At 41.6% G+C, this 26578-nt stretch overlaps 2 protein-coding genes across 5 annotated transcripts in view; both read right to left on the reverse strand.

The window, feature by feature from the left end:
• Nucleotides 1-191: 191 nt before the first annotated feature.
• Nucleotides 192-17092, reverse strand: LOC112258656 (ras-related protein Rab-5C). 2 transcript variants are annotated; one of them, XM_024433169.2, is made up of 6 exons: nt 16940-17092; nt 6563-6925; nt 4850-5001; nt 4462-4584; nt 4143-4236; nt 192-1693 (listed from the first exon to the last, which is right to left on the reverse strand). In XM_024433169.2, exons 2-6 carry the CDS (start codon nt 6726-6728, stop codon nt 1572-1574), a joined length of 657 nt encoding a protein of 218 aa, XP_024288937.1. In that variant the 5' UTR covers nt 6729-6925; nt 16940-17092; the 3' UTR covers nt 192-1571. The 2 variants fall into 2 exon arrangements, with proteins under 2 accessions (XP_024288937.1, XP_024288936.1); XM_024433168.2 differs by having other exon boundaries at nt 16889-17049.
• Nucleotides 17093-17827: 735 nt separating this feature from the next.
• The window catches only part of kcnh4a (potassium voltage-gated channel, subfamily H (eag-related), member 4a), a 29985-nt gene continuing 21234 nt past the window's right edge, over nt 17828-26578 (reverse strand). Inside the window, exons 10-16 of one of the 3 annotated variants that reach the window (XM_042327390.1) lie at nt 26269-26518; nt 24370-24584; nt 24209-24247; nt 22131-22513; nt 21803-21882; nt 20413-20489; nt 17828-19945 (exon numbers count right to left, since the gene is read on the reverse strand). In XM_042327390.1, the coding sequence (XP_042183324.1) occupies nt 18872-19945; nt 20413-20489; nt 21803-21882; nt 22131-22513; nt 24209-24247; nt 24370-24584; nt 26269-26518 (2118 nt within the window). In that variant the 3' untranslated portion in view covers nt 17828-18871. The remainder of the gene's footprint in view (nt 19946-20412; nt 20490-21802; nt 21883-22130; nt 22514-24208; nt 24248-24369; nt 24585-26268; nt 26519-26578) is intronic. The other 2 variants (XM_042327391.1, XM_042327392.1) reach the window with 2 other exon arrangements.

Below are 26578 nucleotides of genomic sequence, written 5' to 3' on the forward strand. Positions count from 1 at the left end.
GCTTCCTAGACTGATGAGGATCTATTGAGATCTTAAACAAGATTGAGAATTCGAGAACAAAGGCTGGAAACTACTATACGCTCAACATGTTGGTAGAGATACGAATAGCTGTTAGGTGAAATCTAACCGTGAAAAATCTTCTACTCTAATACCCATTGTCATACAACAAATAAGACAGGCAGACAATGAGATACCTTCCCCCTTTTATTGGAAAAATGACAATTTGTTGTTTTGCTTGGTTTACCCCTGTCCCCCCATCTCACAGCAGTGACAGCTGCAGGTACTGTTGTGCTAGTCATTGATGTCATAACAGACACGGACTGGTTAGAGGAATCCATCCCCGATAGGAAAACGTTTAAAAAAAGAACAGAAAAGCAAAAGATACTGAAGAGAACATCTGAAACCACAAGAGGTGACAGAACCAGTGCACCCAATACCAGAGACTCTTCAGAAAACAAAAGAGTTGTACACACACACAAAAAAAAAAAATCTTTACATGACAAAAATAATTGAGGATGACAAAGCATCATGTTGAGATTGGGAAGGTATTGTATTGACAGTAACTACTGATTGGTTACATGTTTGAAGAAAAATCATTATACAAATAATAGCAACATGTTTTCAATACACATTTGTGATTTTGGTCAGGAAAACAAATCTTGCTTTATCCTTTTTATTACACTTTTGTCATTGTATATGAATGATTCAAAAACATTACATTAATGCTAAAAATGAGTTATTGGTGACAATGATGTTAATGCACATGGTTGGATATCATAGATTAATGATTGGAAAACCTTAGGTGGTCTAGTCTTTGAAATCATACTGTTTAACATGTCAAAAATAAGTCAAAGTAATAATAATAACAATGTAATAGTTCAGTTAATCTACACAACTGCTATAGCTGGAAGGAAACAACTGTTCTCCTAACTCCTTTTTTGGGGTTGAACACTCTCCCTTCTTTTGCCCAAGGGTGACGATCGGGAACAAGGAAAAACAAGGACAATTGCTACATTCACCCACCAAACTAAACAGGGTTAGAAGTGACAAGACATACGTTGAAATACTGTAGCATTATGGTAAAGAAAGATGACACGCGAGAGCGAGAAAGAAAGGAGAGGGCAAAGATCCTGTTCATTATTCCTCCCAGTTGCGTTTGATTTTTTTTTACAGAAATACAGTGAAACAAAAAAAAGAACAGTGCTCTGTTAAGTGCGATTGGTAAGGATTGATCTTTTTTTTCCCTCCCTAAGTGGGGTTGTTTTTTTGCCTGGATGATGTCAGATGTCCATCGTTTGGTTGGAGATAATGGGTTGTTATGTCCTCGGTTAAGTTAAAACAGTTGTAGGTCGTCATGTTGGTCATAATTGTGTCATTTGTCTGTTGGTATGATCATTGGAACCTTGGAGTTGTGTGTTGACAGTTGATTGGCCTGTGAGCTGGTTTGCTTATCAGTTGATCGGTGCATGGTGGTTGGTCAGACCGTCAGTTGATTTGACCGTGGGATGTGTTTGTCAGCTGGTCTGATCAGTTGGTTGATACTGCAGGTTGGTTGGTGTCGGTCCAGTTGGTTAGTTCCCGCCACAGCACTTGCTACCACCAGCCTGTGGGGCGGCTTCCTGCAGGTCCACTCCTGCCCGACCGGCCCGGCCACCGGCTCCACCCGCTGGCTCATTCTTAGGAAGCTTCTTGGCTACAGAGAAGGACAGAAAGAAAGTGAGTAGAAAGCCTTTATGGTTTCTACACATTTGATTTGTTCTGGGAAGAAATGTACATAAAACATTTTGAACACCTGCTCTTTCCATGACAGACCGACCAGGTGAATCCAGGTGAAAGCTATGATCCCTTATTGATGTCAATTGTTAAATCCACTTCAAAATCAGTGTAGATGAAGGAGACAGGTTAAAGAAGGATTTTTAAGCCTTGAGACATTGTGTATGTGTGCCATTCAGAGGTGAATGAGCAAGACAAAAGATTTAAGTTCCTTTGAACAGAGTATGGTAGTAGGTGCCAGGCGCACCGGTTTGTGTAAAGAACTAACACTGCAGGGTTTCTCACACAGTAGTTTCCCATGTGTATCAAGAATGGTCCACCACCCAAAAGACATCCAGACAACTTGACAACTGTGGAAAGCATTGGAGTCAACATGGGCCAGCATCCCTGTGGAACGCTTTCGACACCTTGTAGAGTCAATGCCCCAACTAATTGAGGCTGTTCTGAGGGCAAAAGGATGGGTGCAACTCAATATTTGGAAGGTGTTTCTAATTAAGCAATAAGGCACTAGGGGGTGTGGTATATGGCCAATATACCACGGCTAAGGTCATGGTAGTCATGGTATATTGGCCTTATACCACAAACCCAGAGGTGCATTATTGCACCCTGAGATGCATTATAAACTGGTTACCAACGTAATTAGAGCAGTAAAAATAAATGTTTGGTCATCCCCGTGGTATACGGTCTGATATACCACGGCTGTCAGCCAATCAGCATTCAGGGCTCGAACCACCCAGTTTATAATGTTTGGTATACTCAGTGTATACTTAAGCAATAAGGCCCGAGGGGGTGTGGTATGTGGCAAATATACCATGGCTATGGGCTGTTCATTTGCAAGAAGCACGGTGGAGTGTCTGGATACAGCACTTAGCTGCGGTATATAGGCCATATACCACAAAATATAGGCCATATACCACAAACCCTGAGGTGCCTTATTGCTATTATAAACTGGTTACCAACTTAATTAGAGTGGTACAAACACAGTTGAAGTCGGAAGTTTACATACACTTATGTTGGAGTCATTATCATTTTTCAACCTCTACAAATTTCTTGTTAACAAACTATAGTTTTGGCAAGTCGGTTAGGACATCTACTTTGTGCATGAAGTAATTTCTCCTTCAAATGTTTAGACAGACAGATTATTTCACTTATAATTCACTGTATCACAATTCCAGTGGGTCAGAAGTTTACATACACTAAGTTGACTGTGCCTTTAAACAGCTTGGAAAATTCCAGAAATTGATGTCATGGCTTTAGAAGCTTCTGATAGGCTAATTGACATAATTTGAGTCAATTGGAGGTGTACCTGTTGTGTAACTCAGTGTCTTTGCTTGACATCATGGGAAAATCAAAAGAAAATCAGCAAAGACTTCAGAAACAAAATTGTAGACCTCCACAAGTTTGGTTCATCCTTGGGAGCAATTTCTAAATGCCTGAAGGTACCACGTTCATCTGTACAAACAATAGTACGCAAGTATTAACACCATGGGACCACGCAGCCGTCATACTGCTCAGGAAGAAGACGCTTTCTGTCTCCTAGAGATTAAATGTACTTTGGTGCAAAAAGTAAAAATCAATTCCAGAACAACAGCAAAGGACCTTGTGAAGATGCTGGAGGAAACCGGTACAAAAGTATCTATATCCACAGTAAAATTAGTTCTATATCGACATAACCTGAAAGGCAGCTCAGCAAGGAAGAAGCCATTGCTCCAAAACTGCCACAAAAAAGCCCGACTACAGTTTGCAACTGCACATGGGGACAAAGATCGTACTTTTTGGAGAAATGTCCTCTGGTCTGATGAAACAAAAATAGAACGGTTTGGCCATAATGACCATCATCATGTTTGGAGGAAAAAGGGGGAGGCTTGCAAGCTGAAGAACACCATCCCAACCGTGAAACACGGGGGTGGCAGCATCATGTTGTGGGGGTGTTTTGCTGCAGTAGGGACTGGTGCACTTCACAAAATAGATGGCATCATGAGGGGGGAAATTATGTGGATATATTGAAGCAACATCTCAAGACATCAGTCAGGAAGTTAAAAGCTTGGTCGCAAATGGGTCTGACCCACTGGGAATGTGATGAAAGAAAAGCTGAAATAAAATCACTCTATTGACATTTCACATTCTTAAAATAAAGTGGTGATCCTAACTGACATGATAGAATTTTTACTAGAATTAAATGTCAGGAATTGTGAAACTGAGTTTAAATGTATTTGGCTAAGGTGTATGTAAACTTCCGACTTCAACTGTATATGTTCTTTCATACCCGTGGTATATGGTCTGATATACCACGGCTGTTCAGCCAATCAGCATTCAGGGCTCGAACCACCCAGTTTATAAATGCACATATAATATTGTGGTACACGTACCTATGGCCATGAAGATCTCATTGACGTTCATGGCCGTCTTGGCTGAAGTCTCCATGAAGAGCAAACTGTTGTCATCTGCGTACGATTGTGCTTCCTACACACACAAAAAAGACAGATCTTTAGAGCCCCATCAAACACATTGATACAATCAGTAATAACCCAAAGCTTTGAGAATTTGTGAGCATTCTTGAATAGCAACAGAAACTATCAAAATGACATTTCTAATACATTCTCCTGTTTAAACAAACGTATCATTGACATTTTCCACTAATAGTCCAGTGGGACTAGCAGCATCTAATTGATAGGAGTTCCTCAGTACCTGGAAGTCCACAACTCTTTTGTTGGCCAGGTCAGCTTTGTTCCCTGCCAGTGCAATAACGATGTTGGGGCTGGCTTGTCGTTGGAGCTCCTTCACCCAGTTCTTTGCACGTGTGAATGTATCCTGCACAGGAAAAAACATTCTTAATAACATCAGAAAAACATTTGTGATTTGATGAAATACATGACAAAGGCAGATTGCACAATGGATGTTTGTTTTCCCACACAAGAGCTCTATTATATAGCTACAGAAGTGTCAGTTACGAGAGCAAAGGTCTGTCCTTTGTTGAGGGTTTGAATAATCAACCTCAGCTAAAAAAAAAAATCACTGCCGAGTGCTGACAACACTCAGGAACCAGTTCCACACGTGACCAGCAGCTGTCACTCACTGTGTTGGTGATGTCATAGACCACGATGGCAGCCTGCGCTCCTCTGTAGTACATAGGGGCCAGGCTGTGATACCGTTCCTGCCCTGCAGTGTCCCAGATCTCAAACTTAACTGTTGTGTCATCCAAGCAGACGGTCTGTGTGAGGAAGGCAGCTGGATGGGTGTAGAGACAAATCATACACTTAGTTTCAGGCTCTATTTTTATTTTATTTTGAAGTCTGCAAATGCCCTACACATAGAAAAGAGGTATACATTTGACTTCACCTGTACATTTCCTCACAGTGGAGTAAAACTCAGTATCTGTACAGGACAGGTATTCTGTTTTCTTCCTTAGATCGTGTCATAGGGGTATAGTTATCCCTATTTGACATGGCTGAGTTAAACTAGCACAAGGCAAACATAATCCCAACAGCCAAGGCCATGAGACAGTTAAGAGGAAACGTGAACAGTGGCTTAATGAGAACTCGTGAAGCTACAAAGCCAGCACTGAGGAGAATTGGGAGCCTTCCAACGTTAGAGAGAGGAGGAAGGGACAATTATTAGGTAAATAAACAAGATCGAATCGCAGAGCACTAAGCACTGGGTAAAAGGTTACTGTGTAAAGTGGTGAGAGTAAAATATACTAAACAAGACAGTGATGAAAGAGCGAACAAAACATGTGGCTGTCCATTGGCTAATCCATGGAACATAGACACTGCTAATTCAGCCCGTTGTGTCACACGGCTGAGGGAAATGTACAGCAGCGTTCATAGAGGAAGCCTGCTCCATACTGAAGCTCAGTGACCTTTGACCAGACAGCTGACAACAGGTTTTAAAATGTTTTGAAAATGCTGACTCGTCCTAAGGCTTTGGCTAGTGTAAGCACCAAGCATCCGGTCTCTCCAGCCTCACCCTGCTGTGGCTGCATGATGCAACTACTTTTTAACATTTATTTATAGAAAGGGTAATGCATAAATCACAAAGCAATCTAGCTAGTAAACCACTAAATCATAATGGAAATTCCCAACACCCGTGTGTAAGTTTATAACACTAGGTGAAGCTGAAAATAAATGGTTACTCATTAGTCATTACCCAATTTTTGCAATGGAATTCTTTGAATGTTAAAACCATCAAGTATTGGTTTCCAGATCCGTAGATATTAGAGCAGTTCCAGGACAGGAAATCCCATTGTTGACCGACTTCCTTCCTGTTTTAAGAGCCCACAGAGAGAGACCCCCTTCTCGCAGCTCCACTCTGGCTAGCATTAAGTCAATACATACCTTATTAGGCAGATGACAAGTACCTCTTTCTCGCACTTATCTATTTTTCAGTTTTGGTTTGAACATTCTCCATAAGGCTTTCTGTGGCCGGGAGTAAGGACATCCCACTCCTTGTGGCATATTTAAAGTGTCAGTCAAAGGCTCGGCTGCTCATGCAAGAGTCAGGTGATCAGCTGCCAAGAAAGATCTGGTTCTGTAGCTCATGTCTGCTCCTGACCTGGCCTTGACAACAGCTAGGGTAAGGGCTGCTAGCTAGCAGTAACACATCCCCGGTTACCAAGGCATTCTAAGTGGTCTTCCTTCATACTACTACACATTCACACTTCCAATCTACTTGACCTTTATAACATGATACCTACTCAACACAAGGACAGCTATAAAGCAACAAACACTAAGCATGACTAAGACACAGTCAGAAGAATGACAATCCCAATGCCAACAGCATGCCTACTCACCTCCGATGGTGCTCTCCTGGTACTCGTGGAACTGGCCCTTGACGAAGCGCAGCACCAAGCTGGATTTGCCCACCGCTGACTCTCCCAGCAGCACCAGCTTGAACTGGCAGATCTTGTTGCTGGCCGCCGCGCCGTTGGTCCGTGCTGGTCCTCCTCGACCTGCCATGCTGCCGAGCAGAGAGCTTCACCGGGGTAAGAGGCTCTTGGTGGAGAATGAGGCTGCCTTGGGCGGAGGACTGGGGCTCTGAAGCAGAGCAGGGACTGGAGCTGAGACCGGGCCAGGCGAGGGTGGGCTAAGCTGGGTCAGGTGAGTAGGCCAGGAAGTGAGGGAGCCGGAGGAAGAGGGGACTTCACCTATGTGAGCTGGAAGAAAGAACAGACAGTAATAATATCACTTGTAGACAGCCAGTGTGATACAGGAAAACTTTAGTAAACTAGAGTGCCTTCAGAAAGTATTCATACCCCTTGAATTATTCCACATTTTGTTGTGTTACAGCCCAAATTTAAAATTGATTAAATAGTTTTGTTCTCAACCATCTACACACAATAGCCCATAATGACAAAGTGAAAACATGTTTAGAAATATTGCTCATTTACTGAAAATTAAATTATGAAATGTCATTTACATAAGTATTGGCCTCTCCGGCAACTGAGTTAAGGTCACCTGTATCTTTGTAGTGACTGGGTATATTGATACACCATTCAAAGTGCAATTAATAACGTCACCATGCTCAAGGGGATAGTCAATGTCTGGTAAAAAAAAAAAAAAAAAAAAAAAAGCAATCTACCAATAGGTTCCCTTCTTTGCGAGGCATTGGAAAGGGACCTTACAATTATCTGTATGTGTGGGGTACAGAGATGAGGTAGTCATTTTTTTAATTTTTTAAATCACACTATTATCGCACACAGAGTGAGTCCATGCAACTTATTATGTGACTTGTTAAACAAAAGTTTACTCCAGAACTTATTTAGGTTTGCCATAACAAAAGGGTTGAATAATTATTGACTCAAGACGTTTCAGATTTTAATTAACTACTACAATTTCTAAAAACATCATTCCACTATGGGGTATTGTTTAATTAAGCCAGTCACAAAAATAATCTAAAATGTAATCATTTTTTAATTCAGGCTGTAAAACAAGGTGTGAATACTTTCTGAAGGCACTTTATATACAGGTTATAATACAGTTGCAGCCAAATATGTCCAGAAACTGGGACTCCATTGAAGGTTGCGGGTCTTCCAGCAGGACAACGACCCCTGGGCTCCCACGTGGCAGTGGTCTAAGGCACTGCATCTCAGTGTTAGAGGCATCACTACAGACCCTGGTTCGATTCCAGGGTCTGGCTGTAATTGGGAGTCCCATAGGCCGGCGCACAATTGGCCCAGCGTCGTCCGGGTTTGGCTGGGGTAGGCCGTCATTGTAAATAAGAATTTGTTCTTAACTGACTTGCCTAGTTAAATAATAAGTAAATGTTAAAAAAACACATCAAAAAGCACACAGGAATGGGCGTGGACTACATATCTCAAGTCTTAAAAATCCTTCTTTAACCAGTCTTCTCCTCCCCTTCATCTACACTGATTGAAGTTCATTTAACAGGTGACATCAATAAGGGATCATAGCGTTCACTTGGTCAGTCTCATGGAAAGAGTGGGTGTTCCTCATGTTTTGTACACTATGCATGCCATTTAGAGCTATCGAGGTGAATATAATAAGAGTCATTATCATTTCTTATAGTCTTGCCTAAATCAGTGAGAAAAGTGTTGACTGCAAGGAGTCAATGGTGCCATACCAAGTTGGCTACTCCCGTAAGTGTCTGGTATAAACCAATCTACTTTCATGGTCCAGTGTAGTGAGTCCTTTGTATCTTAACCTTTGACTGGGCTTATTATTCAGGTTCAAACAAACTTATAAAATGGTCCTGATGTCCATCAGTTACTCATTAAAAAACCCAAATGCCTCAAATCAATGCCTAGCAGACTAATTATTAGTGTTGTAAATCAATAATGTTCTGATGAACACCATTGGTCGAGGAACATGTCAGTGCTTCTAAAACACCACCATGGTTTGACAAGAAAACAGTTCAATGTTTAAATTGCGGTTATTTTCTGATAGGCCTACTGGAAACCTACATTGTGGTCTGGATGTCCGTTTGAACAAAGCAAGGGCTGGACAGGGAGATAAGCCCTGCCCTCTTCTCTTTTAATTATATTTACTTTAGACTCAGTCAAATACAGCAGCGAAGGAAATGTCATGGGGTCCTGTCTAAAGCAACATTTAGATATGTAGATTGGGCCATGAGTACGACCACAATTAACCGTCAGTACTCACAATCGTTTGAACGCCAAATTTGGGGGGGGACAGTCCCCCACGCACCCAAACCTCTTGTCTAGACACATTAGCCTAAAGCAGAGTTCAACGGTTGTTCACATCCAACCCAATGCAACCTGTGTGTGTGTGTTCTCATAGACCACAGAGCTGAGGACCACAGTGAAAACACAGAACAGGAAATGAGTCTCTGAACTACTTGCCCCAAGGACTCCTGTTTCTGTGTTTACAGTCCACCTTGGGCCTGCACACAGTCTTAACTTAGATAGTCACATGATGATGTGCAGATTGTCATCTTATGGTTGGGCCAGTGTACTCAGAGTCCAAGTGTTCTTTACATTGACTGAGGAATAGGACTACAGTAAGAAACACTTAAACAAATCTTCCATAGAGCTACTTCACAAGGTCAGTCAGCTTCTGCTTGGTGAAAGGGACAGGAAACAGAATTAATATCATAGCAGGAAGTGAACATTGCAGAAGGACAGAGTAGCATGCACATACATACAGTACTGTTGGCCCTTTATACTAAACCATTCACGGTTAGGACAACCAGCCTAGGTTAGCCTATAATGCTCAAATCCATAACTAAGTGTGAAACATCACAATAACGTCACAAAATAGTTATACACGACAGTGTACAGGCTTCTACTATAGGCCTGTCTTTCAACAGTGAGTGCATTCAAAGATTGAAATAACACACTTGACTAGAGGGGGAAGAGTAATGTCTGGGAGGGGGGTCTCGCCATGGGACGTAGAGAAATGTGTACAGTTTCCTGCAATTCTACAGTGATAATAAATTGCAGTTTTAAAGCTAATTCTCTGCAGTTCTACACGGCTTATGCTGTGTTCTTCCACCATGTGAGTGACTCAAACAGAACTAAATCAATGAGGGTCCCATGGCATATTTATTTATTACCCCAAAATTCTGTTTTCCTCATTTTTTTTGTACTTATTTTAATTGATTGTTTACAGGTTTCCGTTTTGCCATCTTATTATTATTAAAAAATAATAAAAATCGTCCGTTGTATTTCCACAACAAAGTTTAAAGACATACCTTTTAATGCAAGTGTGCACCAGCAAGAGACCACTGTTTGGTTAGCAACGTTTCTGTAGTGCTCATGTGATTGGCCATTTGTTTTGCATACTCTGCACTGGATTGATACAAATAATCATGAAATCCTTCTCCCAGGTCAGAATAGACAACTTTGTAGTTAACATTTCATTGGCAATGTTTTTGGGAAGCCATCGCTACCAGAAGACTTAGCATTAGCATCTTCGCTACACAGAGTGTAGACATATGCGGGCACCACACACACAGTTTCAGATAGTTGCAGGAACATGCGAATCACTGATGCATTTAGTTCATGTCTTATGATTAACTTGGGCAAATTAATACATTTTCTAATAAGTTCAATACATTTGAATATTGCTGATTTCTGTTTTATTGTCTGAATTTTGTGATTCTGTCCACAACATGAATTTTCTAGACTCCTGGTTAAGGAGCGAGAGAGAGGTAGGCCAGCCAGAGTAGGGTTGCTGTTGACGCTCAGTCCTTCCCAGGCCAGGCATGGACTTAATCTTCTGCATGTGACAGAAGATCACACTGTGTTGGTACCACACATTGGCCTGAGAGGGTCAACCCAGCACAGAGCAGACAGTACAGCAAGGTAGCACACCTAAGGCCTAGACTACTGCCACATACACACCTATGTGCTGATAGACCAAGAACTAAGCTCAATGTCTTTGTGTTTCTGAGAAGAATGTAGAATCATCCTAGTATCTCTAATTAAGCTAGCCTAAACAGGTCACGTCGTTCAAATGTTTGGAGGCACTTTTTATACAACGCGTTTACCCTTACCAGTATGTCTACCATTCTAAGACAAAACAACAGGTGTGACTGCTCTCCAACCTTCATAGTCTACTACACACACACTATGGAAATGAAGAGGTCAGCATGCCTCACTGCCCCAGGACAAGGTTCCATAGCCAAGGACAGGGAGAAGAGGGGAGGGAGAGGCCGGGATGAGATGAGGGCTTCAGAAACCAAAAACAGGATAAGGGAGTGAGAACATTTAACCAAGGCTAGTCATACGAGCCCATATTTTATATTAGTGTCAGTAACACTGATAACACTCTAAATAATATAAAACACAGAGGACAAACATAACTGAAAATCTGATCTGCATCAAAAAGGTCCTGTGTTCAATCCACCAGTATAAACCAAAAACAGTTTAGGACATGGTTATTGAACAGTATAGTGAACAGGGCGGCACACAATTGGACCAGCGTCGCCCGGGTTTGACCGCCATCTTAAATAAGAATTTGTTCTTAACTGACTTGCCTGGTTAAATAAAGGTAAAATGAATAAAAAATATGATTGACTGATTGCTAGAGGGCCTGTAGTGGCTGGCCCAACACTCACTCCTGTTCTGAGAGTCACTCAGAGCAGCGTCATGCATCTAAGCAGCCCTCTGCTGGCATCTTTAATGGACTCTGGAGACCTCCACACACTGAAGTGGGTCAGAGAGATGGAGGGGAGAGAGGCTGGGTCAAAGAGAGAGTAGGAGAGAGATGGTCAAATGTTCATACAGCCTCCCGTGGGCTTTGCTGCCAGCTTGAAATCCAAGCACTTAGTAAAAACACAGCCACTGAGAACGGAGGCACCACCCACAATTAACTACATACAAATATTGCATGCATTGCCCTCATGATCCAATCAACAGCTTCTCACTCACATGCATGAGGTAGACTTTAATGCTATTCAAGACAATGCATGCACAAATATATCAAATGAAGAAGCCACGTTCATGATGGACATGCTGACCAAACCGACTCCGCGTGTGTATGTTGGTGTTCTCTATCCCCACCAGACGCGTTCATGCAGGTTAAAATACCAAAACCAACTATATTAATTTGGGGTCAGGTCAAAACACACATGAAACATTAAATTGACATTTAGCTAGCTAGCTTGCTGTTGCTGGATAATTGGTCCTGGGAGATAAACATTGGGTTATTTTACCTGAAATACATCTGGTCTTTTTTTAAAAAGCTGAATCTTTGACCCACAGATAAAAACGGGAAACCTAGTTCATTTTTAGTTAAATTATTTGATTAATATCTCCTTGTTCAGAGTCTTTTTCTTCTTCTGTGGATTTTACATGGCGATTGGCAACCAACTTTAAGGTGCATTACCGCCACCAACTGGACTGGAATGTGGACCTTGTTCATCTTTCAAATCACCCACGATGGTAAATGCTCGTAAAAACCAAATGGGTAGATGGGAGAGGCGGGACTTGCAGCACACCTAGCGTCTAAAATATAACCAAATTCTATTAGAGCCTGGCTACGCAGACACACATTTACACACGCAAGCACTTTGGATTAAACAATTAAATAATAAATGTACACATTCATGTCATTCAACGTGGTCAGTTTTGTCAGCATGTTAGTAAGTCTGAAAAAGAGTGTGGGGGAGGGGGAATTCTCAGTAGCTGTTCAGTTTCTATTTAACATGACCAGTGACATCAGTTACCATCACAGTGTGGGTTTCCTCTTATACTTGACATCCCAAACATTACACACACAAGATGAATGGTCCACCCACCTGGCCTTAAGTTGGCTAACATTAAGTACCCACTCTCATATTTAGCCATGAACCCCATCCGCTATGCACCACACTACTCTTAACTAGGGACGGGACCCGACCAGTATCGCGATACTCTTTAGTATCGTGGTAAGGAATCAAAACAAAGTGGATTTAACTTTAGGAAAACAGCCATAATGTTGGAAACAAACATTATTTTGTCATCCAGAGTGATCCATTATTTATTTTTCCAAGCTATCGCACACAATGTTTTACACACAGCAGGTTTTTAAAAGGACCAGAGTTAGATCTGCTTCATGGTTTCATTTTTGACATGGAAAACATTCTGGTATCGTCCCAGCCCTACTCTTAACCTCAGAGCCCTCACAGCCAACCTCATTGACCACAACTAGCCTTCAATCACACCTCAGTCCCACGGTGCTCTGCGATCAGGTACAACTTAGCCTGGGTGCCAGTCAGTTTCTGCTCTCTTGTCAACTCATTATGGAATTGTCATACCAAACATTGCTGAAAGGCTTGATAATGACATTGGAGTAGGCAAAAGCACAAACAGATCTGGAATCAGGCTAGGTAAAACTCTTAGGCCAGTGCTGTTCATGGTAATCAGAAGGGGGTGGAATGGGACTGATCAGAAAGAGAACCCGATGTTACTCGACTGGGTAGAATGAAGTTAGTTGTACTATGAGAATGCACAGAATTCCCCTAAACAGCTGATTAGGCTAGCACTGCTAACAACACACCCCAATAGGCCTCTGAGCTGTGTGTTCCCACAGGATAATTCAGTCTCCCACTCCTAGACTCCAGTTGAACCATCAACTAGCCCATTTCCTGGCACAGCCATTATCTATAGATGTGTCAGCGTGTGACTGTGTCAACGTGCATTCGTCATCAATGCCATGGAATTAGTGGTGCAACAAGCTGTCAGGCAGACAGACGTAATTTAACCAGTTACCTAGGAATAAGTGGTGACATGACAACAGGTTCTCTGAACTCCAAAGGTGGAGGGACCAGAGGAATTAGATATAACGGGGAGGGAGGGTGGAGCTAGAAGCATCCATACCACCACGCCTGGCCTGCATCCAGCTGTTAGCTTGGCTTTCATCTGAAGTTTAAAAGGGTTGGGGCCTGGATGGGAAACCGTCAGGGAGGATGAACCCAGAGAGGGAAGAGAAAGCGAGACAGTCCACTGTGCTACTCGATTAGGGTATGCAAGAGAAACTAAGCCTAACGACTAAGGGATGGGTCAATTGGAAGAGGAAAGGTGACTAAGGCTGCGTATAGACAGGCAGTCCAAACTGATATTCTTTTCAGTCGTTGGTCTTTTGACCAATCAGATCTAAAAAAGATCTGATTTGAAAAGATGTGATTGGTCAAAAGACCAACGAGTGAAAAAAATATCAGAATTGGGCTGCCTGTCTAAACACAGCCTAAATCTCTGGGAATGCAAACAGGATACACATCACTAGCAAATGATTGGGGCAGGCAAGGGGGAAATAATTTCCTTCTCTTTCTGGCTCCCTCTGTGAGAAACATGACAGCCAAGCAAAAGCCTGTGTATTACAATTCTACTCCATGCCGATTATTTTGGCCTCTCACATTAAAGGGAAATATATCCAACAAGTGGTGGAAAAAGACAACCGTTTCAGAGTGAATTGAAAATAAAGCCATTGTTGAGTAAGCCTAGATAATTCCTGAAAAAAGTTTCTCTTGTGGTCCATATGGTCCATCTACTAGAAACTCGTGGACAATATGATACAGATATTTTTAAAAAATGAAAATGAAAACTAATATTTATAATTAAAGTATAAATTACCAAACTTACAAGGTAATCTATGACCAAATATTAAGGTGACCGTTTTAAATTACCGGTAGCTTTGCAACCCTAAGTGAGATTAAAAAAAAAAAACTTTTTGCATAGGCCTACTAGACTAAACCCCAACCCCCAATTCAATTTGAGCATGGGGCTAGTATGAGAAATAAGAACCCCAGACAGAGCCTCGGCTGCAGAAATAAAGGGTCGGGGTGGGGTTAGTGGGTGTCTCAAATCAGGCTGCGAAACAATTATTAATGGCTCAAACTTAATGAAATAATTTCCCATTTGTTCAGGCCTAAATTGTGGTTTAATCAATAGGGGGCATACATTGATCTTGTAAGTCTCAAACAAGTCTGGTAGCAAACTGACCAGTAACCCACTCTGCACACAGACCTCTCCAGCTTGGGTAACAGAAAAAAACATCACACCTACAGGATACCTTCAGTCTTTTGAGGAGTCATCAGAATGACCGTTGTAAATGGGCATGCTTCTCCTCCTACACACCCGATTCATTCATTCCTCCATCGACTCCAATGCATTACAACCTTTCTGACCACACTAACGCATACTAATTAGGCTTACTTTGGATTGAATATTGAAAAGTGTTGCGTCTCACAAATGTTATTTTACTAGTTATTTTTCTGTCAGGAATATTTGGAAATATCATAGAAACTGTCTTAACTAGGCTTACAACACCAAATCAAACAAACATTTTATGCCACCTAGTAATATTGCCTTTTATATAATTTGCCTGTGTCAAAATGTGTCACCACTCTCGAAGGACAAGGTCCACACCATAACATGGCAGCAACTTGGGAAAATTATTAAAAATCCCTTCTCTAGTCCTGTTATTGAGCCATAACACACCAACGAGTTTCCAATGAGGATTTACCCTGGTGTTTACCCAAAAGACTCAAGCCCAGTCCACTTTTCAGCTGGCACTTACATAACAATGTCTAAAATGTGAACTTCAACAGCTTCTGACAAATGAACTGTCTTGAATGATGCAGAGGTTGATTCTGCTTGCCCAAAGTCTTAGTGTCTCACTCCTGATAGAAACTCAATTACACTAGAGCTTACATTTTTTATTTAAAAATCGGCAATTCAGTCTCCTTTTCACCCCATTTAACAAATGATTTACATAACAAAAGGCACATCGAGATGAGTGGGTTATTTGAATCAGCTGTATAGTGCAAAGGCAAAAACCAAAACGTGCACACAGGGTTCGGGAAACTCTGCTCTAAGGTATGCAATGACTGACATGACAAGAGGAAAACAGACAATGCACTACCCAATGTCATAATTGCACCTTGTACATTCTACTATTAAAACTTTCAGGAGTAAGTTGAAAGCCAAACTGAGTTAGGTGGGACTCCCGTGCCCACCCTCCTGCCGACCGCACAGTTTGTGAACAACTGCCATAGATGACCTGCAGTAAAGGTGAAGGAGTGAACAAGGGTACAGGACTGATGAGACGCAGTAAGTTAGGAGGGACACCATATTCCACCATAGACCAGAGAAAAGGAAGCATGCAATTCATACAAAAGTAACATGACACAGACAGACTTCCACAATGAGGGCTATATCAGATAACTGACCTACCTGTACCACCATTGACATCAAGTACAGACAAAAAAATGTAACTCAGCAAATGATGGCATTCAAAATGATGAGCCTAATTAGATACAGCCATGCACTTTGAACTCCAATTATCCAAAATATGTTTTGAGACCTAACTAAGTAAACGATAAACAGTGACAAGATAACAATTAACGTAAAAGAGCAGGTGACGTGGGTTACTGCAAGATGGAATGATTCGTGATCATTACCAGGCAGAAACCATAAATAGCTATTAAGTTGGTGGGTTTCAAACTTCCTCATACTATCGTCATCATCACTGATACCAAGAGCCTGCTGAAACCAATGGCAATGAGCTAAGATACTCTGTTGAAAGCTAGAAATCAACATATGAAAGGTTTATCAAATTGATTGGACCAAAAATAAAATCTACTAGCTATAGTTAGTTAGCTGTCAGTTAAAGGCTAACTAGCTATGGAATACAAATACAAATCTAACACGACATTTCTGTAATTTAGCTAGCTAGCCCACCAAGTTACAGTAACTAGCTAGCTTTTAAAAGCCAAACAATTTTATAAAATTGTTATATGTCAATAAGAGTTATAGTTGAGTAGCTAGTTAGCGGAGTAGACGACAAAAATATGTCTACTGTAAATTAACGTTACTGCCAGTAAAAACCTAATTGAACGACACTGACGAAAGCTAGCTAACTAACTTGGCAATGTTTATGATGACATCGCACAGAAAAGACGGGGTAAATCATACATCTAAAGATAAATAACTATTTGGTCAAATTATGAACAAAGCTTTTTATTGTTTGCTAACTAGTTACCGCATTAGCTATCTGCACAAGTAATTAGTCCCATTTAACATATCAACCTGACAGTCGTTAGCTAGCGACGTATCTCTGGCTAGGTAGCTAGCTAACGTTAGTTTACTGTCTGGTTGCTTGAGCAAAATTTGACAGTGGAAATCTGAACCAAAATAGTATAGTTAACAGTTTACCGTTAGAGGCAAAGGTCAGACATGCGTTCCCTTTTCTTCGTATACACTCACTTTGCACAATTTCGACTGACGACTTTTCTCTCTATCACAGCTCACTACGACTGCTCAACACATAGGCCCCGGCCTTCACTTCTGCTTGGTGCCTTTTTTTTCCGGGATCCTCCCACTTCCTGAAGGTGTGGATTCCCTCTGATTATGTGTCGTTGGGAACCTGGGAACTGTAGTTTACTAAATTAATTAACACAAATCTGGTCAGGGATGATTATTTAGGAGTAGTCTCCGTAAACAGCCTTGTTGGCTCCCACATTGTATCAATGCTACTGATTTAGCCTAGGATCGGATTTACGAGACTAATGTAGGAGTGGCAAGCAGTGGCAGTTGCCACTATCCCCAGCGCAAGATAAAACCGTATATATATTTTTAAATATGTAAAAAAAAAACATCAAACTAGCGTTTACATAGGCAGCCCAGTTCTGATATTTTTTTTACACTAATTAGTATTTTAAGCAATCACATCAGATCTTTTAACATCAGATCTTTTTCAGAGCTGATCTTTTTGGTCAAAAGAAACACCCCTGGCACCAGATAGACAATCAACAACTCAGATTCGGTCCCATCGTTTTTCAAACGTATTTTTCATCGTATTTAATAAAATCTTTACAGAAGTTTGCTTTAAATGTATCACCATCTGGTGGCGCTAAAGACCATGATATTTGCCATCATCTCTGACATCATTTCAGATCTAAATTTTGTTCATCAATGTACACTCACTGACCCAAACGTTCATGTTGTGGGCATCAAATGGAGAAGCCCCAGTATTTTAGGGTGGGTTTATCTAAAGGCATAGGTCTATCTAAATAGATATTGTTAGATGTTGAGTGATTGACTAACAATATTTATGTAATTGTGTACCACTACTGTGACCTGCTCAGTTTAACCTTTCAAGTTATTTCATTTTTCACTTCAGATTGTATTTCTCTGAGTCCCTGTTAAAAAAAAAATATATATGTTAATATTCTGTTTGCATCTAAATAGTTTTATTTTACAGCTAATATCAGTTACAAACAAACAAAATGATATACAACTCTTTCAGTCTGCACACGTTGTTCAAATCATTCTGTAATTTGTACGCTTCTGAAACTGTTGTGCTTGTACAGTCGGCTATACATTGCACGTCTTATTTCAGTCTCTGTTACCAAATAAACAGTCAAATATACAGCATAGAAAAAGTCTGAAAATGTTCAAGACACAAGAGCAAAAAGAGATGCAAGAGCTATGAATAGCCATATTGCAGAAGAGGGAAAAACAAAAATAACCATAGGTCCTCTTTGACCAGCAATCCTCTGGCAGGCTAGCCAAGAGACAATTTCTTAAAATAATGAGCACAAACATTGGTCACATGCTGTAATGTCCAGACCGCTTGTAGAATGAGCTCCACAGTGTGTTCACAAGCAATGGCATCACATAAAACCACATGTCAAAATAATGCTCATTAGGTGATGATACTTTCTATGTAAACACAATATAATGAAGGAAAGGGGTGAGGTTTGCTGTTTCCATGGCTGCCAGGTCTCAATGTGATATGTCTAGAGATACCCTCCGGTTAGTAATACCTAACTTTCAGTTCACAAGAAATGCATAATAAAACACAAAGATGAATATTTTTGTAAACTGAGTCAGCTTGTCTTCTTAATCTCTGGTCCATATCAATTATGTATTTACAGTCAAATTAAATAAACAGTACATCAAGTAGTAGTACAATCAGTGTCGATATTATGTAGTGTGATTGCTGTGTGGTGTATGTTTTAGGCTCTAAAGCAATCATTCATTTCTCAGATGTAAACTCATTTAGCATAAGAGATGCAACCAAAACGGGAGAGTTGAGTTGATGGGCTCAGCGTTACTTTGCAGCAGTAATGTTCCAGTTTATTTATCTGGTCTCTGTGGGTCTCCAGACAGCTGCTAATGTGTCACCTTCAAGCCCTAGAGAGGCTCGACTTCCAGGACCTGCTGTGTGCTGATGTTGGTCTCCTGAGTCTGGGACTCTGCCTGCTCAGCATCACTTTGCATCCTCTTAGGACTCTCCCTGCCCCGTGGATACTCCATGTTAGGCCCTCCACAGTCTGGCCCTTGCCCTGCTGGCTGCCCCACCAGAGGTAGGGATGATTCCAGTGTGTGGACAGGGCTGGAGCCCACCAGGTCATTCTTCCTGGCTCTGTTGAGAGAACCCTGCCCCTGGGGGGTGGTCTGGTTGTGCATCTGATTGTATGTTGGGCTGACAGACGTGTAGCCCCCTGACTGAGAGCTGAAGGTAGTGTGGAGCTGTGGTTGGCCGGTAGGGGCCAGTGAGACGTGGATAGGCGTTGGGGAGATGGACGGTGAATGGCTGCGGTCAGAGTTGACCTGGACACTCAGGGAGGGGTGGGACTGGCTGAGGCTGCCTGGGGAACATAGGGGACGAAAGGTACTGATGGTGGGGATGGAGGCTTTGAACTCAACTTGACTAGGACCCGCACCTGGGAGTACTGGGAAGGCAGAGCTGAGATTCAGAAGAGATGGCACAGTCCGGCATTGGGAGTGGCCCATGTAGGGAGAGTTGGGTGTAGTTCTGGAGGTCGGGAAAGGCCTATACTGGGCTTCAAGTCCCTGACCAGTGGTTTTGCCTCTGTCCGAGCAGCACAGGTGTAAACAGGATGACCTGGGATTGGACGTCTGGTGAAGGTGCTCAACCTCCACCTTCTGACCCATGGCGGGACCTCTGCCCTGGGGGGGCACCCCACCATAGGCCCACATATTCCTGGCGGGGTGGCTGAGGGGGTCATGTTGTAGGTGAGATGGGTGAGGTCCAGCAGGCATACTGAAAGGCACCCGTGTCTGCCAGTCATTGGCAGCAGTCATGTTGCTGCTGAGGTTGGGGTTAGGGGCCATCTGCAGGCCGTAAGGATAGGTGGAGATGGCAGAGGGGTAATGAAACATGGTCACATGGCCCTGCAGGAAACACATCATCTCATGGAGCTCCTTGGTCAGGTTGGACACCTCCTGGTTAAGGGTATTCATCTGGAAAATAGATGGCATGCAGAATAATGAAAGCTATAATCTGTTGCTTGGTTGAATCGTAATTATTCCAAGGCTGTCTCTTTCTAGGTCAGAAATGGTAGAAACCAAAAACAAGCACAGTCATAAATTATCAGTCGGTGTTACGTGAGCTTTCAAATCTGGACCATCTCCAATTTAACAATCCTAAATTTTATTTGAGGAAAAATGTCTTTAAATGTTATCTTGCCTACATAGCCTGAGTGGTGTATGTAGTGCTGAAAGTGTGTCAGAGATGACCTGTTTTTCGACACTCTTTAGGGTACAGCGAAAGTAGAGTACGGAAAATGAAGTGGGAGAACAAAAAAGTTTGCGTCTCTTGAGCTCTTTCTACCTAGATGGAGCAAATCATTCATTTATCAGTTTGTTGATACATCATTATGTTGGTTTATATGTCCATTTATTCCGTTAATGTGATCGTATGTTCATACCTCTTTGCTTAGCTGGCTGATGTTCTGTCTCACCTCCTCTGTTTCCAGAAGTAAGTTGGCGCTCACCTGGAATGGGTCTATAAGGGGGATGGGATGGGAAAGGATGGAATGATCAGTGCTTTCACACCCCACTCCAACATAAAGCACTTTGCTCAGACCATTTCATTTGTATGAAAAGCCTACTTGTACTGCTTTGGATCATTCTAAAAAAGCAATTTTCTGACCAATCAATTCAGTATCCTTGCCTAAAACACGTTTCTATTTACTGTTAGAAAACCACTGTTAAACCTATATGCATGTATTTTGGAGCTGTAGAGAGATTGCCAGATTCTGGCAATCTATACATACTGCTGCACAGAAAATACTAGATGTACAGTTTGATATGACCCCGTGCATCTATCTTCTTAATGCCCAGCAGGACTTTGTTCTTGATCCTGACAGAGAAAATTTGCTCATGACTATTACATACTTTGCTAAGAAATGTATTCTTCTATTGTGGGCCTCTAATACCCCTCCTACATTTAAAATGTGGATTGACCAGATTGTTGACTTTCTCCCTCTTGAAAAGCTTACTTATGACCTCCACAAGAGACAGCCCAAGTTTGATAGACTCTGGTCTCCACTATTCAACTATATTTCAAATTGGACAGAGTGAACGGGGTGACTAGGGAAATGTGCAGATGCATGTTGTGTAAGCTGCTGTAAAATCTAAAAACGAATGTTTGGCCCGTCGTCTCAGCGAAGGCTAGAAATAGCTGATAAGAACCTTGATAGTGTGGCTGCAAGTTTTATATATGTTTTTTGTGTGTTTAAAAAATATATATATTTGTGAGTACGTGTAGGTATGTAGGATATGTATGTGTGTATGGGTGTGAATGTATGTATGTATATGTGTATGTATGTGTGTGTATGTATGTGTATGTATATATATGTGTATATATATGTATATGTATGTATGTGTATATATATATATTTTTATGTATGTATGTATGTATGTATGTATGTATGTATGTATGTATGTATGTATGTATGTATGTATGTATGTATGTATGTATGTATGTATGTATGTATGTGTGTGTGTGTGTATGTATATATATATATATATATATATATATATATATACAACAAAAAAAAACTTTGATTATTTTTCTTAATCTTTTATTTTAATTGTATTTTTTAAATTTATTTTATATGTTATTATTATATATTTTAACTTCTTTTTTTTAAATTCTTTTTTTTAAGCCTGTCACATCTGTGAATGTGGAATGTGTTTTGTTGGTTGATTGAAAAACAAGAAAACTTAATAAAACTTTAAATTGAAAAAAAGAAAACCACTGTTAGAATAATATATATTTTTGTAGTTAAACCATTGTTAACCTGAGACCATTACCTTTGCTATTGGTCTTTGCCTCACCTTGATCCACATTGAAGTGAAAAGACTGCCCATTATCCTCAATTCCATCCACAACCCTAGAGGAGATAGGAAGAGAGGTTCATACTTAAGTGGGTTATGACTAAATATGAAGTGATTTTCAGTTAAATAAATTGAACTGTAATCTGTCTTTGCTGTTATTACCAGGTAAATCCATTGGAAAATGTGATTGACTTTTTGGTTCGTGCTTATAGTCTTATCATCCTACAAAACTTAGGCTCAGGTACTGGGCTAATGAAATACAAACGCTAGTCATTTTGATTGACAGTTATGTCTCATTACTCACCTGGGGCTGAGGTCCAGAGGGCTGACACAATGTAGGGAGGGTATGAGCAGCTTGGCTGGCCTATGGGATGGGCTGTGATCTGTGACCATGTTGGGCACTGGGGCGGAAGTAACCTCCTCATTGGACAGCAGCTGAGGGGAGGGGCTACGGCCTCTGCAGCCCTGGGCTGGGGAGCGGCAGAGATGGAGCGCACTGACATGTCGAAGCTCCTCCCCCAGCAGGCTGCTGAGGCCAGGGTGGCAGACGGGGCTGCTCAGGCCATGCATCAGGAGCAACTGTCCTTGGTGGGATGCACCGGTGGGACAGTGGCTCATGTCCTCACCAGACTCCACATCTTCTGCCTCCACAACGAAGGGAAGCTTGTGGTCCTTATCAACTCGCTCCTGAGGGGCAGAGGGTGGGAGAGGAGAGGCATGAGTAACAGGTTCTCTGTAGTTCTCACAAACAACCATGCATGCCCTCCAGTAGCCTATTGCCAGTGGAGGAGGAGAGAGAGTGATACACACAGAGTTAAATGTGATTTTAGCTGCTGGTAATGGGTAGCAGGGGTAGCATGGGTAGCAGGGGCGTCATGCACTCAGAGTATGCGAGGATGGCTGGGGGATTGTCCGGAGGGGGGCATGTTGGAGAATTGTAATATTTTCAAATACCTGAAACAGCTTTCTCCTGCAATCTGGCTTTAGCTAGCCAGCTAGATACGTTCCCAATCTCCCAACCTCATAACCTGCTACCAAGCCATTTCAGGCTGTCAATTACTTTAGAGTAGCTTATCTAACTATCTTAGCTGGCATGCCTGCTGGCAAAGTTGGTAAAAAAAAACAAGCAATTACTAAGTGCACTGAATAATCTTAATCTTTCACCCAGATTTGATCAGAGATGCAGAGAAGCATATTTAGTTTCTTTAAAAAAATAACCACCAGACCAGTCAAGAGGTACGCTAGATTTAGAAAAATACTATATGAATACTATATCCTAGGCATGTTCGTGCAGTATATTGAGATTTGTGATTTACAACAGTCAGAATAACACGCTCTGGAATGTGTAGAATAGAATTAGGCATGATGTTTATGGCTCTAAATTGAAGGAAACATATGTTTCAGGTGTTTAAAAAATGCTAAATAATCAGGGTCCAGCCCCCCTCCGGACCACTCCCCCTCCATCCTCACCTACTTCGGCAACAAGAGACTGTGTGTAATTTCCTTCAAATAGCTGTTCTGCTGTGAGTCAGTGCTGTTCCTCTCAATTAGGTGCACTGCCTACTTGGCATTTTCAGTAGGAGTTAGATTATTTAGCTGTTAATTGTTATTCTTCAGAGTGACATTTTTTTCAGTCAGATTATTAATATTATTACGTTTATTTCTACCAGACAATTTTCACATTCTGGTAAATTACTTTTGAGAGAATCAGTTAACTCCCATGCACAATGTAGAATCATTAACACGTGGACACTCACATGTCATAGAAACACACATGCATGTGCACGCACACAAAGGCATATGCCTACTCCAACACCCACTCAAATACAGGGAAAAAACAAGAGACAAAATCAGCCTCACAGAGATACACACATAGTAAACACACTAATGACAGCCCTTTGTTAAGCTCTCAATAAAGGTGGCAAAATGGGGCCGTGAGAGTTGCAATCCTGCTTCTTTCAGAGAGAAGTTCTATCTGAGAATGGGCTAGATGAGAACATTGTTTTCAGCCTTTTATCAAGTTATATGTTCACCTAAGAGGGAAGGGCAATGGGTCAGGGACCAGAACCCTCATATCAACCTCAATCATTTAAATGTCTCTGTCCCAGACCAAATATTCAAACACTTTGAAAAATGGAATGATGAGTCACAAAGACAATTCACAACTCAAGGTGTAAATATTTTATTTGGACATTTAGCTTAAAAGATTCTGGCTATGACTACAAATGTTCTGAGCTCTGATTTGTTGATAATGTGAAACTGGGACTATGTAGATGTGTTGGCTGTGGCTGTAGGAGCATCCCTGAGTTATCTGTCAGTAGCAGACTGACAGGTCATAGTAATCACCATCTGTAGTATAGTAATAAAAAGGCACACATTTACCTGAGAGAGCAGAGGGGACCGTGAGAACCTTGTCAGTCCCTGGACAGTGAGTCAGAATGAGTCACAATTCCATTACAGTTTACACAGTCCACATAGAGTAAACTTTGAGTGAGTGATTGAGTGAGTGAGAGAGTGATTGAGTGAGCATGTGCGGTTCTCACCTCTGCCTCGCTGCCCTCTCTTAGGTTGTAGGTGAGGTTGTGGTGGATATCAGAGCTGAAGCGACTGCCGTACTCTGGGTAGAGGCCCAGGACCTCCCTAAGGGCACGGACACTGATGTGCTGCAGGTCACAGTAGGTCAGAGCCTTCACGTCCGCATTGGTCTTGATCACCTGGTCTTGCGCTGTCATGTCTGCCCCAATCAGATCACCTTTGCCTAGAGACAGATTACCCAATTAATAATCTGAGTTGATTTGATTCTCCTCTCATACAGTATAATGACAGCATCCATATTGCTGAGATAACAATTGAGGGATAAAGGAAACCAGCTCCCTATTCCCTATGTCATGATGTTGTCCTCTTTGAGTACATCGAGCACCATCCCCCGCTCTCTGCTTCTAAAACCAGACTGCTGTGGGCAGAGTGAGGTCGTAAATTCCTAAGGAAGACCCTGCCTCATGGACACACAGTTATAGAGATAAGTTTTCATGGAGACAAAGGAAATCCTTCCACCTCACAGAACGTGAGGTACGAACAAATTTCATGTTCCAGAGAAAGTGTAAAAGATCGGTGAAGAATCCAGCTACGGACTGGTGCGTTTGGAACAACTTGGGAAGCTAAAGAGAGACGGTGTGGCCACATTACCATAACGATGTTTATATGATAGCCTCAGATATGAGGTTTACATCTAATTGTTGTATAAAATGAATGAGTGAGGATGATACTGTTTGAATAATGGTGTAAGATTATTGTGGACTGTTTAATGAAGAAAAATACAATTCCCTTTTGATTTGAACTAAATCAGAGGACTGCCCCTGAGCCAGTTAGGGTCAGACATCCTCTTCTGCCATTCTGGATAAAACCCCACTTTGAGAAATTATCAGCAGACCATGTTTTTCTCCAGTAGGAAAGGGACGGAAGGTTGTAGACCATTGCTGAATCTTTTAACCATACCACGTGGTTAAAACTCTTAGACTATCGATACCGACAGAATAAGAATAAGTATTTGATACTAATTACTAGTCTGCAGCTAGGAATTCGGCATCATTGAACGAGAAGAACGACAACCGCCGAAACATCCATTCTATATCGAATGTGACTCTGAACAATCCCCTCTAACCACAACCGAGAGAGGGAGAGAAACGGACAATTCTGCAAAAGAAATGAACTTTTCACCAGCGATAAAGACGACAGACTGAGCGTAAATATATATATATTGATTGCAATTGTTCCCGAATGAGTGAGCGTTCATGTGTAAGGGATTAGCATTTTAATTGTTATCTAACTCTGAGTCGACCCAGCATTGCCCCTCTGTCTAACAAGCTGCCATGTCGGTTCAGCCCACTAGGGGACATTCTATCGTTTCATGTAACCATATTTACTGTTTGTTTATGCATTTCTGTGAATTACTTAGTTAGTAATACATAAATGATTTAAGACAATTGATGTATGGATGACTCATAGTCAAGACTGGGTTCGTGCAGATAGCCAACAATTTACGACGTTTGGAATGAGACTAACGAGAGGTAAAATAAATAAAGCATTAATCAGAAGACTATTGATCAGATATGAAAATATCTGAAAGGTTATATTGGGAAATTATAATTTTGTAATCTAGTGCCCCCTATTTCCTAGTTATTTACAGTTACACGCGTTATACTAATTACAGGGAATCTTTGATAAAACTATGTCTTCAATTTAATGATAGTAAAGACACGACACCTATATAGTGCACTGCTTTTCTGGCCAAAAGTATTCCACTACAAAGGGAATAAGATTCAATTTCAGACTCTGCCAAAGAGTTGATAACAGAGACGGAACGCCGACATGAGAGACAGAAAAGGGAAAGTATGAAAAGAAAGTGTACTCCAGAACAGGGAAGTGAGTTGTCTAAGACGTACCCAGGATAGCAAGGACCATGCCGCCCTTCAGCACCTCTAGAGACCCAGAGCAGACAAAGTAGTTGGCCTGCAGCGCGTCCCCCTGGCGGATGAGGTACTCTCCCGGAGCACAGAACGAGGTCTTGATGTGCAAGGAGAGGGAGCGCAGACACCCCCTACTGGCCCGCTCAAACACTGGCAGCTGCAGGATGTCCTTGTTCAGGTGCATGGCGATGTCCGCACGAAGTTCGTCTGGGAAGTCACGCAGCAGCTGACAAGTGGAGAGAAGGAGGACATCAACACTCACAATGTAATGGTTTTGTATCAGATT

The sequence above is a fragment of the Oncorhynchus tshawytscha genome, linkage group LG09, assembly GCF_018296145.1.
Source record: "Oncorhynchus tshawytscha isolate Ot180627B linkage group LG09, Otsh_v2.0, whole genome shotgun sequence".
NCBI lineage: Eukaryota > Metazoa > Chordata > Actinopteri > Salmoniformes > Salmonidae > Oncorhynchus > Oncorhynchus tshawytscha.